The sequence below is a fragment of the Lepisosteus platostomus genome, chromosome 28 (genome assembly GCF_059453375.1).
Source record: "Lepisosteus platostomus isolate fLepPlt1 chromosome 28, fLepPlt1.hap1, whole genome shotgun sequence".
In the NCBI taxonomy this organism is placed as follows: domain Eukaryota; kingdom Metazoa; phylum Chordata; class Actinopteri; order Semionotiformes; family Lepisosteidae; genus Lepisosteus; species Lepisosteus platostomus.
Genome location: NC_142638.1, coordinates 7,953,732 through 7,967,852, shown reverse-complemented (window position 1 = coordinate 7,967,852; position 14,121 = coordinate 7,953,732). Strand labels below are relative to the sequence as shown.

At 41.9% G+C, this 14,121-nt stretch overlaps 2 protein-coding genes across 2 annotated transcripts; both read left to right on the top strand.

Annotated features, from left to right (window-relative positions):
• Window positions 1-2,712: 2,712 nt before the first annotated feature.
• On the top strand, window positions 2,713-8,878 carry cd79b (CD79b molecule, immunoglobulin-associated beta). The gene is made up of 5 exons (XM_088622716.1): window positions 2,713-2,899; window positions 4,108-4,419; window positions 4,737-4,855; window positions 5,395-5,448; window positions 6,203-8,878. Exons 1-5 carry the CDS (start codon window positions 2,833-2,835, stop codon window positions 6,302-6,304), a joined length of 654 nt encoding a protein of 217 aa, XP_088478842.1. The 5' UTR covers window positions 2,713-2,832; the 3' UTR covers window positions 6,305-8,878.
• A 642-nt stretch (window positions 8,879-9,520) lies between these two features.
• Window positions 9,521-14,033, top strand: gh1 (growth hormone 1). The gene is made up of 5 exons (XM_088622717.1): window positions 9,521-10,750; window positions 11,056-11,201; window positions 11,408-11,524; window positions 12,159-12,320; window positions 12,788-14,033. Exons 1-5 carry the CDS (start codon window positions 10,741-10,743, stop codon window positions 12,986-12,988), a joined length of 636 nt encoding a protein of 211 aa, XP_088478843.1. The 5' UTR covers window positions 9,521-10,740; the 3' UTR covers window positions 12,989-14,033.
• The last annotated feature ends 88 nt before the right edge of the window (window positions 14,034-14,121 follow it).

Genomic DNA, 14,121 nt, shown 5'->3' with positions numbered 1-14,121 from the left:
ATTACTCAGGGCCCTCTTGTGTGCACGTGCTTGCAAGTTCTGCAGGACCTTAGGTGCCCAGCATACAAATAAAAACTGGGAGTAAGAAAAAGAGCTATTCCAATCATGCAAAATATTGTTTGCTTATTGACGTTTCCCCAGCTTTGCATGATTTGTTAATAGAAATTCTCGTTCTATTTGTGAATATTATTCTGTTCTATTTGTTAATGGAAAGCATAACTCAGTCTATTAATGTGTCACTTAGCATTTACTGTAGATGACACCTTAATCAAAAGGAAACTCAAAGGCACCAGACTGGATAGTGCATTAGCAACATCTGCTGCAGACTTACAGTAGGCCCAGAGCGATAGATTTTACCCCAAATGCAAGGGGGTTCACTTGCTTCCAAACAAACATCAATGTTCTGAATTGCTCAGATGCACAGCGAGTCAATGACAAAGTCAGGGTTTGGTGCAGGAACCTGCATGTAGTGAGCATGTGCAAGTACAAGTCAAGTTAGATTAAAGCCGACTTTTCTCTCAACCTTTTTTTTTTCGTTACCTTATTGCTAGTCACGTGTTTTCTGTGTATCAGCTGCTATGGTAAGTATTGCATCCAAACGCACCACTTGCTTAAGCTGCCAAACAGGGGCTGGACTGCATGAGAAAACTGGGCTTGCGAGCTTTTGGGAGTCCAGGTGAAGTTGCTGTGCTAAAGATCTACACACTTTCTGAATGAGTTTACTTTGACAACCCAAAGTGCAGCAGCACCTAAGAATCACACAGGAGGCTTATAGCATGGTGCAAAAAGCCTGGGCTATTTTCAACTTGATGGATTCATCTAAATCTTCACAAAACTAAAATGATCCAAAATCCGGTATTTCAAAACTGAAATGGGGTGAAATCCGTTGCTCTGAAAAGTTTGAATGAAGTGATTTCTTTGTCTTTTGGCCAGCGTGCCTCTTAGCCCTTCTGAACTACAGGTCTGCAGACAGTGTCCGAATGAAGTTTTAAATGGAGAACAGCCTTTCCAAAATTGCACTCAGAAAAATAATGCTGGGTAAAGTGGTCCCTGTCCCCCACCCACCAGGCTCTGCCCAAATTATTATTCTTTTAATCTTCAGTAACAGGGACGCAAGTAACTGCTTCCAATTTTAATGGGAGGTTATTTGAGAGGTGCTCAAGTTAAGCAGTGACAACTAAAAAAGACCATACATTAACAGCACACCTCTGGGGTGGGGGGGGTCATGTAACTTAGAGAGCTAGAAGGGTTTAATAACCATTTACTATTCATAGAATGCTTTTGAGACATGCCTGTGTTCCTCAGCCAAAACCCAGCCATTCATTACTTCACATGACAAGGACACACAGCAGTTGTCTCTTCCACTCTCTGCAATTAGCAAATAAAATGGCTCCTAATTAAGGTCCGTCTAAGCAAGTCTGGGAAGGTCTTTTCCTTTCACCCCTGACCTTAATTGCCTGTTCTTTAGATAAGCAGTCAGGTCAGCTGCATTGGCTTCAGGTCTTTGTCAGCTGCTGATTGAAGAGCAACCAGTAAAACCTACAGCAGACACTTCTAGTTGTGCTCCACATACCTGCAGGTCTCTTCACTGAATCGAACTCTTAATGGACCTAACACATTGCATGACTGGAAACTTTGCAAGTTTTTTTTTCTCTATTCTGAAGCTTGGAAATTCAAGTTACTTGTGACCTGCGATCGCTAAAAGGTGGGCCTCTGCCTTCTTTAAGGGCTGAAAGCAATCAAACAGTTATTATTTGACTGGTTAAGGGTTAAACTGTGTAACAGAGCGCTCAATTCTAAAAAAAGCCAGCAGGAATGTGGGCCTCCACCGTTCCATACAGAACTCTGAAGGAATGCAGTTGTCCATTTCCTGTTTGGATAACACCGGGATGTTGCACAGAAGCAGTATGGAGGCCTGGGAGAGTCAAGAGAGTCCAATTCCTACAAGTGCCAAGAAAAAAAACAAAATAATCAAGGATCTCTCATGGTAAAGGTCATTGCATTATGTGACTTGAAAGGAAGATATCCACAAGTTAGTGGATCAGTGTAAAATCCTTCGTGCAATGTGTTGTGAATGTTCTCTCCTCTTATTGCATTCCAGGCTTGGCTGTACAAGACTGTCACAAGTCTTGGTGCTGCATTGGTTTGTCCAGAGTGATCACAGCTATTATCTGATCTCGGCTGCACTGGAGGAGACGCAGTCCAGGAAGTGAACAATCTGCACGCATTTCGAATGACTGGGATCAGCCACTCGCTCAGACATCGCGCACATACAGTAGGCGGCCAGATGGCGGTCGCATCACACACGTTTTCCGAAAGCAATTTGTACAGTATGTGTGCGTTAAAATACAGAGCGATGAGTTTCATGAAAAAGCTCATATCAACCTATTGACGAGTCTAATGTCAAGCAGTAAACCAAATTATGATGCTAGATTTTGGTATTTCATCTTAAATTGGATAGATTCTCGCTCAATGTGATGTCAACATGGCTGGTCCAAAAAGTGTTTTTTAAATCTAAGAGTTAAAAATTTAACTCCAACCCGAAACATTTACCTATATTAAATATCAGTTATCCAGGCTCAGGACGGGCAATGCCCTGTGAAGCACTGTATGCATGCATGCAGATCGCTGACTTGCTCTTATTTGCATCTCGGGACAGTCCCTGCAATGCTAGCTCATTATCTTGAAGGAAGTACAAGCCAAGCATATCGAAACATGCTCACCAGCTCCCAGCAGAGAACTGTGACGGCTGAAACAGTCACAGTGGTGCCACTCGCATCTTGGGAGCCAAACTGCTAACTTTCAAGCAGCTTATTTGGATGCAAAAGAGCCATGGCATTGAGGATTGTACCCTGCGTCCTCTTTGGGAGTCTGTTCTCCTACTTGGTGAATGTATCAAGTAAGTGCATATATTTACTTGAATAATCTGATCAGTAACAACCTAGCAGTTTGATTTAGAAAGTATATATAGCCTTTCTTAGCTGCCTTACAGAGCCACCTGATTAGAATTTTGCAAAAAATATACTACAGGGATAGTCATACGGTGTGGTTTCAGGTCAGGGAAGGGATGTTAACAACTGGTTGGGAGTTGCTTACCTAGGAGTACATTGTATTGTGTAAGGTTTGTCCTAAAACCCCATCAAATGTACATGTTAAAAGTATTTCTTGTATAGATTTTGTGACTAAGCTGAACATATTCCTTTATCCATGATCATTTCATGAATTCAATCTGCCGAGTTGCTTTGTCCTTACAATATTTTATTCCATCTACAATTTGTTAAAATGCCTTGAAAAATCTGCAGATGAGACTTTTGGACCTTTCTGAGACCTGGATGCAACGATTCAACGCACACACTGACGGCCACATGCTATGTACTTACATTACCTCTTACACAGTGATTTTATTCTTGCGCTCATGTTTGAGGTTGTTAACTCTATGTAAGAGGTCCCAGTTAACAAGAAAAAAAGAAATTAAAAAACAAGAACTCCCTCCTTTTCTGCATACTATACCAAGTCAGTTTTGAATGTATTGTTTTTTATAATCCAGTCACTTCCGGTCCACCTGTTTAAAACAACAACAAAAAAGAGGAAGTCATAAAACATTGCAATTCACTAGACTTGATACTGTAAGTGGTTGAGTAAGTGTATTTGGCTTTTAGCAGTTACATCTCCACCATTATCTAACGCCTATTATATAAAGACAAACCATACAAGTGAACGACAGAGAATTTTGATGGAACATCTCTATTTAAGGAACAAAATAAATTTGCATTTCTTTTGCTACTGAACAAATGCTTTAATCCAACGCAACTGTAGACATGAGCAATACCATATCATTTTAGGTGTAAGTTAAAACCATTTATTGTTTCATAAGTGATTTATTGATCCTTTAATCCTGAAAACAATATACTAGTGTTAGTTTGATACATGAATGTGCAGTATGTGCCTCATCCAGTAAGCAATAGTTGAATAATATATATTATGTATTTATTACTGACAAAAGGAAAGATTATTCTTATTAGTAGCAGTAGTAGTGGTATTTTGGGAAAGAGACAAACAATTACATGTAGCAGGAGAAATATCTTCATTTTCCTGTTTTTTCCCAAGTCGTGCCAGTGGGGGGCGATAGAGTGCATCAGAAGCCACGGTTCCTTGGTGTCAGAAGTGGGAGCGCCATCAGCATGCTCTGCTACATATCACTGGGTAATCATACCAATGAGGTGCAGTGGGTAAAAACCCTGAAGCACGATGCCAGTGATGAGGTGCTTGTCACGGAGAGTGACACTGTGAAATTCAAAGGCTCAGTCAAGGACAACAACAGCACCATCACCATCATGGGGGTCAGGAGTGAACACAGTGGAATTTACTTCTGCAAATATGATTCCGTGAAAGGCCCTGGCTCAGAACTTCTGGTATACAGTAAGTGTTGCACAGAGTAGTGCTTGACATCTATCCCTGTTGGAATATTCAAGGAACTACTGTGTTTTTTTGGTTTATGGTATTGTATTAACTTCTCTGGAGTCCTCATGTTCTTTTATCCTTGAGATTAAGCCCTGATCACCTTGTGAGTCGTCAGTACAGAAAGAACTTTTATGCTCTTTACTGTTGGCATTTGATGTTTGTTGTGGCACCCTGGGTCCTTCCAGAAATGGATTGATGAAGCTCTGCAATGGATTGACCAAGACTGACCAGACTGACTTCCATGCATGTCTCACGTGCTTGTGTTTGTTCTCCAGGTAGTTTAAAACCCGAAGATGCTTTGAAAAAGAGCAAGATGAAGGATGCCATCATTTTGATCCAAACCTTTCTACTGGTGCTGTGCATCCTTGTCCCACTCTTGTGGTTTAAATACAAAGTAAGTGCAGACTGTGGCTTTCTGAAAACTGAGATGGAGAGTTAGCTGTTTAGCAGTCCCTACTGAGTCCCCACTGAAAATGAAATTCCTCTGCCTTGAAAAGCTAGTCTTTAGCCACACTTGTCACGATTTATTCCTTCATTAAAAAGTGCTTTGGTTACACATTCATAGAAAAGGTAGTATTTGCATTACTATGGTAGCAGAACAATGTTTAGTGTTCCTACTTTTTCAATTGAAGTTTGTGACACTATGCATTTCAAAATGTGATAAAAAAACACCAACATTATTTCAAACAAAGTCTCAGCTTTTTGTAAAGCTTAAAAATTCACTGCTCTGAGCCCCTGAATATACTCTACCATTGATTTCTAAATGGGATCTTTTTTTTTTACAAACAGAAAAACAGTAAACACTGTTGAGAGTCATGATCATGATGGGGCTTGGGAAAGTTTTTTTTTTATTGTGAGGATTTTAATTATTTGCATGTAATTACTGTAGTTGCCTTCTTAAAAGATACTCTATTTAAGAATTATTTCTTTTAGGGGAAATCAGAAGATCGAGACTATGAGGAACCTGAAGATGATCATACATATGAGGTATGATTTGCTTGGAATGGTTGTTTTTCATAATGTCTCTTTTTATAAAACATCTTCTGCCTCACCTGAAGCTTATCTAAGTTTTTCTGAATTTGGCACTGTAGCACAGCTAAACCAGACAGTGCAGAGTTATAATGAAAAGGATCACACCCCTGATTCTTTATCAAGGATTGTGCCATTAAGCATGGGCAATCTAACCCAGCTTGCATGTGTTTGGGAAGTGAGACGAGCTCTAAATGTCCAGAGACAGCTAGGAAAGCATGCCAACTCCACGCAGGAGGTGCACCAGTCCAAAATCGAATCCAAAATTGAACAAGTACGATGCAACAGTGCTAGCTGCCACTCCACCCTGCTGCTCTTCTGTTTTCTGTTATACTGTAACCAAAGAGAAACAATCAGTAAAAATAACAGGAAACTGTTCATATTCAGTTTCTGGCGCAGCAGAGATCATAGAACCATAGAAACTGAAGAACTGCGATCTCTCAGCCTCTAAGGATGAAGAAGTGGCCTGTTCCCGATCACTGATTTGCATGATTCTTTCTTACTTGCCAGTGAAGCACAGCTCTCTCACAGCCAGTGCTGTGCCGGTAGAAAGCAAATTAAGCGTCAGGCCACATTTCTTTAATGGCGAGAGTCATAGCTTGCTAGCAGAGAGCCATCGCAGACCTGAAGCCCTTCCGTTCTGATGAATATGGCACCTGGGTCACTTCGTCTGTCCTCACCTGCCTGCCTGCCCGCGCTGCTCTCGTTGCAGGGGCTGGAGATCGAGCAGTGCGCCATGTACGAGGACATTATGACGTTGCGCCAGACGCCTGAAACTGCCTGGGAACAAGGAGAGCACCCCTGCCAGGAGTGAGGGTGAAGCCTTTGAATGCGGCGAGATCCTGAACAGGACGCCACCCAACAGTTTAAAAACCTCCCCCCTGTGTTGCGTGCAACTCTGACAACCAGCCTTTGCCCTTGTACATCTGAGGTGGATGCGGTTTTTGCTGTGTCTCAGCCACCCCTCTGCTGCACAAAACGGGCTGTAATTTACCCAGAAGTAAATAACAGAATCTATTTCTTTCACATCCAACAAGGTGCATGGAACACACTGACAGGGCAGTAGGTTTCCATTTTATCATTCACTGTACATGATCACAAAGGAGGGGAAGTTGAGCAAACAGAACAGGTGGTTTCCTGTGGGGCATGGCTGGATTAATTTCATTACATGCCCTGCAGGGCTGGTTGAGATACACCACCTTAATTACGTTGTAGCAGTGTAACTCCACCTTAGACACATACTGTACACAAAACTGTGCACTGCATATATGCACTATCTATATTGTACACACATTATGGTTGCCACTGGAACATAGGTGCATAAAAATCGTATTGGCGCAGATACATATTATTGTTTATAATGAAACATCCTCTTATCCTGCAGTGGAGGGAAAGAATGCAACACTGCTGGAAAATCTAATGTTACTGAATAGACTTCAAGGAGCACTTGTGCCTTTTTTCAGTTTATTTCAAAGCTTTCTGGATGGCCTGTTTTGTTTTCTCTGCTCTATCTGGAGAGTCGGGCCATAATTTTGCCCGACTATTGTTAATAACTAACGGGGTGGGGGGTGAATTCCATATTAACCATGATTGAATAGTTCTGCAATAACTTTCTGGGCAGACCTGCGATAAACATGCGTGTGATTATTTTCATACAGAGGGAAGAAATGATGTAAAAATGTCTTCTGCTGAGTTATGGCACAGCACTAGAACTGAGGTTGCAGGGATGGCCGGGACCAAACTCTGTGTGCTTGAAATCACACAGTGGACAGGTGGCCAGTTTTTTCTCCACTTCTTTGTGATGTATACTGTAATTCCTTTGTGCCCTCCCCACTGCGGACCCACACAAGAAAAGGAGATGGAGAACAGTAAAATTGCCCTCCTCCTTTCCTGTTCTTGTTATATATATAGTCCAGCCCTCGACTCACCCAGTTCTGCATGGCTGAACCCTCCCCTGATGTCTCCGAGGGTGAGAGCTGCAGCTAGCGTTCAGTGCAGTGCAGACCCAGCCAGTTTCCTCTCCCCTCCTCTCTCTCACCGGTGCCTCTGCAGATATCAGTCTAAAGCTGGCCGCTCAGCTGAGCTTCGCTGAGTAGCTGAGTTCACACCTCTTCTTTGACATCAATAGGACTTTGACTCAAGGACTATTGAGTGCTGTATCATAAATTTTGAGTGTTAACTAATAACTAATTTACTACTAAACTAGCCAGTCCATTTCCCTATTAGCATTAATAGTCTTGCTTTGTGTTTTGGTGCTCAGTACTTTCAGTGATGAAGCAACCTAATAGCGTGCACAGACAAATGTAATAAAGGAGCACTAGATAGACCCTCCTGTGCTCTCGAGCGACGTCTTTGTGGCATACTGCGCACAGAATCTATCCCACTGCTCCCCAGAATCCTCTTTCTCCTGCTCTACACAATATAGAAGAATTGTGTCATCTACCTCTTAAGACAAACTGTATCATTAGCTGTAATTACATATCATTTGCGTCACGATAAATTTCTGGGCATTGGAGGTGTGGGAAAATTAAAGTGCTGCAAGAGAGACGTCACTCAGAGACGAGGCTCCAGTCATTCACCACTGAGGGCCAAAGCATAATAAATCCAGCTGATGGCATGGAATATTAATACTAATATTAATAATCAATATTAACAAAGAAGTAGACTGGACAGCAGTCACATTTAGAGATGTAATGGTGCTCAGAAGCCCTAAAGAGAACATCTGTTCATCCATATTTGTGTTTGTAGATCATTGATTTCATTTTGGGGAAGGATTTTCTGTTTTTTTTTGTGTGTGTAGCTGTCCTGTTCTGTACGTCAGTGAGTGAGGAACGCTGGCTGTGGGGAATAGATGAAGTATCACAGCAGAGATATCACAGCAGAGCTTTCAGATACAAGATCCGCCTGTTCATCTGGTGCTTCGTGGGGTTACAGGAACAAAGCTCCTGTGACATTTGAATGCGACTGGTTTTGTGTTTTTTAATGTCACAGAACCCCTACGATGGAATTGTTTTCTCATAAGTCACCCTCACAAGCCAACACATGATTCTATATATGAAAACTGAAGGGTGTCACAAGAAAGAAAAATGAGTCAGCCGGTGGTCTAAGATGGCTTTTTTTGTATGCTTTGAATTCAATATGTCTGGTTCAGTGGTGTTATTCATGGGCCAGTCGAATTCTTTTAGTGGGGCCATGGGAAACTGCGACGCCTGCCTATCGTGTCTTCACCTGAAGTTCAGACATCATGTTTGCCAGTTCTGCTGGATGCTTGTTCAAAACGCCAGCTTGCATCTGTCCCGGGTTCCCATGCTTTGAAAAAAAAAATGTTTCATGGTGTTTTTTTTCCCTTGTTTATTGTATTTAAAAAATAAAATACTTTTGAAAGCGAGGGCGCCTGGAGCGCGTTGTTCTGAAGCACGGAGCCTGTCCGAGTTGCCACGATGCCTTTTCAGCGGGTACATTCCGGCCTCGTCATGCCGATGTTTTCATTAATGAGAACATCTGGGCGAGACAGCCGGGATGTCAGGTCGATACTGTCTATTTCCAGCAGGGGGCCTTGTGAGACCCAGGTCGGCGAACTGTACAGTGATCGCCTGTTTACAAAAATGAAAAAGTGTTAAACCTTCTTCAGCATGATATTCGCCTGGTTTGGGGAACTGCTAGCTGCAGTTCAGCACTAACTTACCATCGCGGTGCCTACCGGCAGAAAAGAGCTGCCGTTTCAAATTTGTGTGAAGATCTTTCAATGGGATACAATACCATTCTGGTTATTTTGTTTATTTTTCATACATCTGTTTCACAGATAGTATGATGTGGTGGACTATCAGGACTATCGCCACCACTTGGCAGTTGACTAAATATCTTGGCAGAGCTAGGAATCATTTATGGGAATAAATTAACTTTTTTTTCTGTACTGTAAGCGAAAACTTTTAGAAGCAAAGTCTTATAATATATGGTTAATCATTCTCCTGTCTGTCCGACAATGTGTTATAGTCCCCTGTCACAGCAGTAAAAAAAAAAACCATAAACTTTCAAGTGGAGAATGAAACGTCTGTGTAGACGCAGATGGACCCAATCTGGAAAACTAACCAAGACTTTGACAGCATGAACACACTGCTTTTGTCTTTTGAGTGAACTTTGAGAAACACAGCGGGCCTGGATCACTTGTGTGGGTTATTTATTTCTGATTTCCCAACCCTGGCTCATGGCTTACTGCCCATATGTGCCATATACTGTATATATATGATATACATTTGTGTGACTGTAAAATGAGACTGCTTTTAGCGAAGTGGAAGTAAACTAAAAGTTCATGCATTAAGTAGCATTTTAAATGCATTTCATAAACAGATCAAATTCTGTTTTTTGCGAGCGAGTAGTGAATCCACGCTCATTTCCTGGCATATCAGTTCACCTACGGCATATGATTGTTGAATATTCACAGACTTTCCTGACCGGCTCTTGCTCAGGACAGGACACCAGGTGAGATCATTGTGCCCCGAATGCGATACTGATCGTATGTGATCTTATTGAGCTGATGTTTATTCAGATGATAACCTTCTGGGAGAGAACTGTATGTTGTGCTACTGAAGTTGTGGCCTGTGCTTGGAGAGTTCTGCTGATGAGACTTGCTCCATTTATTGTCTATATTCTGATGAACCAACATCCTTATCTGTCCTCCACGTCATGGAGAGAGGAGATGTTCTCCACGCTGCATGTGTGCAAAAATTAAATCGGTCCTGTTTTGGCCACACTATCTGTAACCTGGTCCACTTATATTACAGAATAGAGAGCAAACCATATTCACAAGAATCAAGTTACTAGTACCCCCGTCAATGGTGGAACTGTTGGGTCAGATAATGGAAAGGTAACCGAGGGCCTCAAACGGTTTAATGATGAATAATTGCACAATAATCCAGCTGTTTGTGGAACATATTGAGAACTTGACCCTATCACTATGCAGCTTATTTACAGCTCTGGGTGTACCGTATCCATCACCCCCTGAATATATGAAATACAAATATTTTAAAACCCTGTTTGGGTTAATCATCAGATGATAGCGATCTTGCGCAAACAGGCACAAACCGAAGGAAATATCATTTCAAAAATATCTCCGAAAAGGCAGATTTCTAATGTTTCCTACCAAATCCATTTATGTATGGCATAACCACTATTTAAAAGGAGGTTGTCAGACAGAGCCCTACAAATCGTTTGCAGGTTCAGAACAAGAAGGACTTTACATTTAAAGCAAACATGGCATCAGGTAAGGATTTTCAATTTGATTGATCTTTTTTATTGAGCGTTGGAAACAGTTTTACTGATGAAATATGGAAATTGCATGGTGATGTCTCTGTTATTCTGACAAGTAACAGTAAAGGAGTATGCAATAAATAGAAACACTTCTAAAAAAATGACAAGACAGCTACTGCCTTGACTTCCCTGCAATTTGCATGCTCATCGGAAACGTCACCGTCAAGTAGGGCCCATCTATGGAGGAGCGTAGTTGGAGCAACTCAACCTAACTAATTTATTGCTATTGTGTCTTTATGCCTGTATTTTCCACTCCAGGCTTTTTGCTGTGTCCGGTTCTGCTCGCTGTCTTTTTCATGTCACCAGTGGAAGTGGGAGCATTTCCACTGTACAGCCTCTTCACCAATGCAGTGATAAGAGCACAGCACCTCCACCAGCTTGCGGCTGATATTTACAAAGATTTTGTGAGTCGGCAATTGTTTTAGTTCTTCTATTCAACAGAGGCTGTTAACATCTCTATCATCCCCTCTAATATTTCAATCCTTGTGATTGCACACCTATGTCTGAGCCCTTTTCTTGAAGCAGCTCAAGCTGATGCTTCTCCAAATATAGCAATTCTGTCTGGATTCTAGCATGTTTTAAAAATGTATATTTTCTCACATCTGTACAGGAGCGCACCTACGTGCCAGAAGAGCAGAGACAGTCAAGCAAAAGTTCTCCATCCGCCATATGCTATTCTGAGTCCATTCCTGCACCCACTGGCAAAGACGAAGCTCAGCAGAGATCTGTAAGTTGTTACATCTCCTCTTCGTCCCTCTTCGCCTGTGACTGGAAGGTTGCCGGTTCAAATCCCACAGCTGGCAGAGGAATCCTACTCTGTTGGGCCCCTGAGCAAGGCCCTTAACCCCAACTGCTCCAGGGGTGCTGTATACATGGCTGACCCTGCACTCTGACCCCCAGCTTCTCTCCCTGTCTGTGTGTCTCATGGAGAGCAAGCTGGGGTATGCGAAAAGATTAATTCCTAATGCAAGAAATTGTATATGGCCAATAAAGTGATCTTATCTGACCCCCTGAGTCTGGGCTAACCTCTGTGTTGCCCTCCTTTACCGCTACGCATAGGGTCTTTATTGCTCAGCTGGCCATTCCACGGCTTGCCCTTCTGACATCCATGACAGGTTTGCCATAGGGAATATCTCACAATATCTTCATGCTTTTTCTGCTTACATATTTTATCGCTGCCAGGATTTCCTGGGAATCTGACTTACACCAATCCATCTTGGGATTGTCCTTGGAATCACGGTCGCTCTCTTTCAGCTTCGAGACACGGTTTAGGGATATGCAGAAAGATAACATGTACATCTCCGCGTGCGTGTCTATTCAGCACCTGGATTTTTTTTTTTATTGCTCCATTTTCCTTCCAGGATGTGGAGCTGCTGAGATTCTCCCTGGCTCTCATCCAGTCCTGGATCAGCCCTCTGCAGACTCTGAGCCGGGTGTTCTCCAACAGCCTAGTCTTTGGCACTTCCGACAGGATCTTTGAGAAGCTGCAGGACCTTGAGCGAGGGATCGTGACCCTCACAAGGGTAAGAGGAAGGAGAGGCTCTGCTTAAATCCTGTAGAGAATGCACGCTTCTGAAATATTTTCAGCAATTTGAACCACTGAGTAAAGCCAAACATCTATGCTTGTGCCCACGATAATTCAGTAGGTGTTTTAGCACAAATGAAGTACAATTACTGCACATCCTCAAGGATGCATACAGGGAAAGTACAAGGGAGAGCACTTAGTGGGAAAACTGTATTGAGATTACTGGCAGAGATGAGACCTTGACTTGGAATTGGACAGGAAAGCTGATGTTTCCCTGTAAATGCTCTGAAGAAGGGGTGAGCAACGGATTTGTATTTGCAAATTCCAGCTTCGTCCAGTGACTTTCATCAGTGCTTTTTTCACAGGGACGTCCGAAAGTCCCTAGAGGCAAGCTTCTCCTCAAATCTTATGCAATCCTAACTGTACGTATATGTATAAGATATTTTTTTCTTCTTTTTTTAAAAGGAAATTGATGAGGGAAGCCCCAGAATTGCAGCCTTCCTGACTCTCACGTATGAGAAGTTTGACACCAACCTGAGAAACGACGACGCTCTGATGAAGAACTACGGGCTTTTAGCTTGTTTCAAGAAAGACATGCACAAAGTGGAGACTTATCTGAAAGTGATGAAGTGCAGACGCTTTGTGGAGAGCAACTGCACTCTGTAGAGAAGACCAACAGCTGCACAGCTGCAGTGAGGCCCTACCCAGAAGCCATTAATGCAAAAAAATAGTGATTTCTAGCTTTGCTCTTTCGTATCAGTCATAGCAATCAAAATGGATTAGTTATTCTGGTAGTCATGATGAAATAAACAGACGTTTTGCTTGCCAAAATCAGTTCTGTACAGCATGTATTTTCTGTAAAACAAAAGTACACAGGAACTATATTTTAGAAAAAATACAGTTAAAATAATTAAAAAAAACAGTTTTCTAATTTCTTTGCAAATTTCCCCTCTGATGCATTTTGTTCTGATTTGTGAGGTTTTGCAGCTGTAATTCCACCTGCTCTAAGGCTAAATTAAACCAGGAGTGAAATGTGGATGTCAAGGATGTTTCTGAGCTGGAAGGAGAAATTAGACTCTAGTTTTCATATTCCTTTTAAAAGAACACACATACCAATTCAGTTGATGGGAATAAAGGTTTTGATGGGTCAGTCAGCTCAGGAGGTTTGCCTGGCACCCTTACAGTTAAATGGAAAAAAATGAAGACTGGAAAGCAACAGGAGAGACATAACAACTGCCCGCCTCTGCTGTGTGGGTAAGATGGCTGATCTGTTGCTCAGCCAGACTAGGAACTGATTTAAAGAACCGATAGCAAAACGATCAGATCAACTTTGGCTCGCACTGCCGAAACTTGTCATCACATTTTTCACGTGATCTTTATCCTATTGAAAATACATACGGGTCACAGGTAGGATCCCAGGCACATAACCCTCCCAAACACACATATTAATACCCACACTTTTAAGTTAGTTTTTAAGACAGCGTCTCCGTGTTCCCCCACCCTCAGATATTAGAAAGAAAACTTTGAATGCACTCGAATGTTCTGTACATCTTTTGGGCCAAAGTCTCCTTGAAATTTCTGTATATAGTGTTCAATTGCATTCATTTGAAGGAATTTAATTAAACGTGTTTTTCTGGTAGATCTTGAAACTCTTCGAAACCTGTATGTAAGCATTTATTTTATCAATAAAATTGAAGTATTCTGCAACAAACATGCTTTGAACGGCTCTCAATATCTACAGCTTATTAGTGCTTTGGTTTTACTGTATGTATACCGATTCCTTGATTTGGGGGTTAAAG

Excerpts from the sequence above, each read along its gene's own strand:
- gh1 (XM_088622717.1), top strand. Across the intron at positions 11,202-11,407 it reads CTGATATTTACAAAGATTTT|GAGCGCACCTACGTGCCAGA; the intron begins GTGAGTCGGCAA and ends ACATCTGTACAG. Across the intron at positions 11,525-12,158 it reads ACGAAGCTCAGCAGAGATCT|GATGTGGAGCTGCTGAGATT; the intron begins GTAAGTTGTTAC and ends TTTTCCTTCCAG.
- cd79b (XM_088622716.1), top strand. The coding sequence starts at position 2,833 with ATGGCATTGAGGATTGTACCCTGCGTCCTCTTTGGGAGTCTGTTCTCC. Across the intron at positions 2,900-4,107 it reads CTACTTGGTGAATGTATCAA|TCGTGCCAGTGGGGGGCGAT; the intron begins GTAAGTGCATAT and ends TTTTTTCCCAAG. Across the intron at positions 4,856-5,394 it reads TCTTGTGGTTTAAATACAAA|GGGAAATCAGAAGATCGAGA; the intron begins GTAAGTGCAGAC and ends TATTTCTTTTAG.